At 33.5% G+C, this 5025-nt stretch overlaps 1 protein-coding gene across 1 annotated transcript; it reads left to right on the top strand.

The window, feature by feature from the left end:
• Positions 1-296: 296 nt before the first annotated feature.
• LOC149202118 (laccase-12-like) lies at positions 297-4605 on the top strand. The gene is made up of 6 exons (XM_089399901.1): positions 297-551; positions 2198-2349; positions 2490-2734; positions 2832-2960; positions 3073-4020; positions 4112-4605. Exons 1-6 carry the CDS (start codon positions 429-431, stop codon positions 4240-4242), a joined length of 1728 nt encoding a protein of 575 aa, XP_089256027.1. The 5' UTR covers positions 297-428; the 3' UTR covers positions 4243-4605.
• The last annotated feature ends 420 nt before the right edge of the window (positions 4606-5025 follow it).

The following is a 5025-nucleotide window of genomic DNA, read 5'->3' as shown; positions in this document are numbered from 1 at the left end:
GACCTGGAATAAAACATCAGTTGATGTGAAGGCCCCTTCGCGATTCAAAAGGGTATTATACTAATTTAAGCTAGTTGGGTTCTGCTCAACTGCTCAGTGGCTTACTTTTCTTCTCTACGGTACACGTAGACTAAGATTGTAGCTTGTTCTCTCTGCAACTGAATGCCTAACTTCACCCACTTTAACAACTTCTAACAACTTCAACGTTGACTAACCACTAAACTGAGTTGAATCGATAATTTACATATATAAATACTTGAGCTCCTTGATTTTTTTAATACATGACTACTGTGTTCTCTCAAATCAGTTCGGATTAGTACGTGCTGTGGAGTTTGAAGCTGACGTCGAAACGGTACAGTATAAAGTTCTCAGTCTGACTCGCTGCTCTGGTACTGGATATACCTAGTGGGTAGGCCAATCAAAGTGCAATGCAGGTGTTCAATCAACGTGTGTATGCACACTCATTTGCACCGAGGTTTGTTTTGATGGTCGTATGGCTCACGTTGTTTACTGCTATGGCCTTCGCCAAGATACGGACGGAAACATTTACGGTACTTTTTTTATTCTCGAGTGGGTTTAATGGTTAATAGTATGCGTTTTTTTTAAAGGTTATAGATTCAAAATTAGAAAAGTAGAGTATATATGTTTTAGTAAATTTAGTCGTCAAATAAATGCAGGAAAATGAATCCTTTGTTTTATAAACAAAATCTCATACACAAATTTGGTGTCTCTTAGTCATAACTTTAAAATTAGATGATAATAATAATATATTTATCATATATCATATTCATATAATTCTTAACTTTTTTCTATTTTAGATTTTTATATATTTGTTTATTCTTTCACTTAAAATAAATTTAAACTTGTAAAATATTTTGAAATTTAACTCTATGATGTTAAATTTTGAAATATTTTCAAAATATGTAACTAATTTTAATGTTTTAACCAACAAAGTTCATCCTAAATAGGAGTTCCAAGTACTTTTTTCTAAGTGAATTTTGTCAAATTGCAACTAAATAGTAAAGGGAAAGGCTTTTGTGATTGATCTATTTTTTCGAATTCTAATCGATTTTAAAAGGACCGAAATCCTCGACCGCATCACTCCTCCCGGCCTTGAATTTGGGATCTCAAAAATAATAACATTATTGAAATGTTTTTATTTATTAAAAAATAAAATATAATTATTTTTTTCTTAAGCACTTATATATTTTAATCCTTTTAATATAAATATTTTAATTATTTCAATAATTTAAAAATAAAGAACAACCATTTTATATAAATCTTATTCATATACACATAATAATTTTGTATATTTAACAATGTTATAGATACTACAATGTTTAAAGATATAAAAATATTAATATGCTTATAAAGATAAGTTTATTGTACTGTATTCTAAATGTGTTGCACTAATGTAATTAGTAATAATTTTAATACATTTCATACTAATTAAGAAATATTAAATTAATGATAAAACATATTTAATTATTAAATTACATTTTAATTTAATTTATTTATTTTTAAATATTATGTTAAATAAAATAAGTAAATATAAAATAAAACTATAATTTATTAAAAAAATCCTATAAAATTAAAAAATTATTATTTTATTATAATATTTATAAATTTGAAACTATTTATATATCAAATTTGTTAAAATAATATCTATTTAAAAATATCAAAGTCCTTCTCTACAATATAATGGGATTATAATTCAAATAAAATTTTATAAAATCTATTCTAAAAAAATCTAAAATATTATCTTTTTATTATAATATTTATAATGGTTAAGTCTATTTAGTATCAAGATATTTTAAAAAATAACTTATTATGTGAAAAACATAAATATATGATATTTTAAAAATTAGCTTATTATGTGAACACCATAAATATATAATATTTTAAAAATTAGCTTATTATGTGAACTGAAAAGACTAATCACACTAGATGGTTCTAAGAACACAAAATTCTCATAATATAATTTTTACCAAAATTTTTCTGGCATGCATCTTAAATTCAATTAAAAAACTTTTTAATAGTTTTATACCTTTAAATATCCCTTTTACCTTAACTTTTATCCTTTTTTACATTATGTTTTATATTTTAGGATTAAGATGGATACATCTACTGAAGTCTATAATTGCAATCCAATTCCTTATAAATCTAACTATCTGTGTTTTGTTGATTGAAAATTCAGCTTCAATCTGCCTCTGTGAATAGGTTATGTGCCACACACAATATAATCACTGTGAACGGCCAGTTTCCAGGTCCAACACTCCATGCTAGGAACGGAGACACTCTTATAGTGAAGGTGTACAACAAAGCGCAATATAATGCTACAATTCACTGGTACGTCATAAATTAAAAGTAGATTGCATTAAAATTGTAATAGCAGCGCTACACAGTGCACAGCAATTTAGTGCGTATGTATTTCTGAACGCATTTTAAAAGATACGATGAACAATTGGTCATCATATTTGTATTTGCAGGCATGGAGTGCGCCAATTCCGCACTGGGTGGTCCGATGGGCCTGAATTTATAACCCAATGCCCCATTCGCCCAGGGGGTAGTTACACATATAGATTCACCATCACTGGTCAAGAAGGGACTCTATGGTGGCATGCCCACAGTTCATGGCTTCGAGCTACTGTCTATGGAGCCTTGATCATCTCCCCAAGCCCGGGTGCTACTTATCCCTTTACCACACCCCATGGCCAGGTTCCCATTCTTCTAGGTATGCTCCATGGAATCTATTTTTAATGCTCCCACATTGTAATTTGTGTTCGAATTTAATGGGTTGATTGAAATTTTGGCTCTGTTTACATTTGCAGGAGAATGGTGGAATAGGAATCCTATCGATGTTGTGAACCAAGCAACCCGAACAGGAGCTGCCCCCAACGTTTCAGATGCATTTACTATAAATGGACAACCAGGAGACCTATACCAATGCTCAAGTTCAGGTACATTTATATCCAATTTCTAGACTGAAATTCCTCTACTATTTCTGAATTTTGTGGCAAATCTGAGCCATTCTATCTAGAGATGTATGCTAATGGCAAACTATGGATGCAGACACTTTTCGCGTCCCAGTGAAAGCTGGGGAAACTAAGCTTCTACGGGTGATCAATGCTGCACTCAATACCGACCTATTCTTCTCGGTAGGTAGCCACACAATGACAGTTGTGGCTGTGGATGCTTTGTATACGAAACCTTTTCAGACGAATTTTCTGATGCTCGGCCCCGGCCAGACAACAGACGTACTTGTCACTGCCGATCAAGCTACAGGTAGATACTACATGGCTGCTCGAGCATATTCCAGTGGGCAAGGAGTTCCCTTCGATAACACCACTACCATTGCCATTTTAGAATACGAGGGAAGCTCTAGCAGTACATCAGTTCCAACCATGCCTAATCTTCCATTTTATAACGACACCCAGAGTGCCACTAAGTTCGCTAATGGTCTCAGAAGCTTGGCCTCACACGACCACCCAGTCTTCGTTCCTCAGAGTGTGGACGAGAATCTCTTCTACACCATCGGTCTAGGGTTGATCAACTGTCCAGGACAGTCTTGTGGAGGTCCCAACGGATCAAGATTTGCAGCGAGTATGAATAACGTATCGTTTGTTCTCCCAACGACTTCTTCAATCCTTCAAGCTCAACATTTTGGCATGAAAGGAGTGTTCTCTGGGGACTTCCCCGACAACCCTCCCGTGCAATTTGATTATACTGCACAGAGCGTAAGCAGAGGCCTCTGGTCTCCGGTGAAAGGCACCAGAGTAAAAGTTCTTAACTATAACACGACGGTGCAAGTAATTCTCCAGGGAACAAATATCTTTGCGGGTGAAAGCCATCCTATCCATCTCCATGGGTATGACTTTTACATCGTGGGATCAGGGTTTGGTAATTATAATGCACAAACAGATCCTCAAAAGTTCAACCTAGTCGATCCTCCTATGCGCAACACTGTCAACGTTCCAGTCAATGGCTGGGCTGCCATAAGATTCGTAGCTGACAATCCTGGTATGCATACATTTGCAGTTCCGTTCTTTCTGGGTCGTCTCTTATATCCTTCATTCCCTCTGCTAATGGTGATAATAATTATGTATGGCAGGAGCTTGGCTGATGCACTGCCACTTGGATGCGCACATAACATGGGGTTTGGCGATGGTTTTTGTGGTTAACGATGGAGTTAACTCTCTTCAGAGTATCGAGTCGCCCCCAGTAGATCTTCCGCAATGCTAAGGACAACTGCTATGGATTCTGATTGATCGACTAGAAAGATAGAAGACATTCTTACTATATTTTTCCGCTTGTTTCATTTGTTTGGTCAGTGTCGATCAACAACCGTTTGTTCATATGTTAGAAGTTCCCAGCATATGTCATTGTTTGTAGTCTTATTCAGCTACATATCACCGGGTCAATTTTGTTCAGCAGCTGTTTTGTTATTATGTAACAAAGATCCAGGCATATTACTGTGAGTGTTTGTACTCTTATGTCGTCATAAATGACCTGGTCAATTTTGATCACTGTCTGTCATTACATAACACAGATCCGGGCATTCTTTGTATTCTTTGTATTCTTATTTAGTGATAAACTATGGTTTTTTATTCGTTCATCTAGTATGTTAGGGGCCTCCCACAACCTGAAACTAAATATATATGATGATTACTTTAAAAAAGAGTTCTGTTGGACCAGTATATAATTATGCCCTTCGTTATCATCAAATTTCTGTAAATCGGCTGCTACAGTGTTAATTTTTATAGCATACAAATATTAATAAAAAAACTAGCATATTTAAATATATTTATGTCAGATTCGGACAATAATGGTTATGTATTTAAGTGGAATGTCTTTGGAAATTGAAAATAGATGTGTGTTAAACAAATGGTTAGTTATTTAAGTTAAATTTAAGTTAAATTTAATTAATATATAAATTTATATTTATATAGTATCCGATTTTATTAAAATAAATAAAGTAATCAAATAAAATATAAAATATCTATAAATTTTAGAATCATTCTATAT

The sequence above is a fragment of the Pinus tabuliformis genome, chromosome 2_1 (assembly GCF_031772625.1).
Source record: "Pinus tabuliformis cultivar Carrire ecotype Pingquan chromosome 2_1, CPIR1, whole genome shotgun sequence".
NCBI lineage: Eukaryota > Viridiplantae > Streptophyta > Pinopsida > Pinales > Pinaceae > Pinus > Pinus tabuliformis.
The sequence above is the reverse complement of the archived record's forward strand: the minus strand, read 5'-3'. Positions and strand labels throughout refer to the sequence as shown.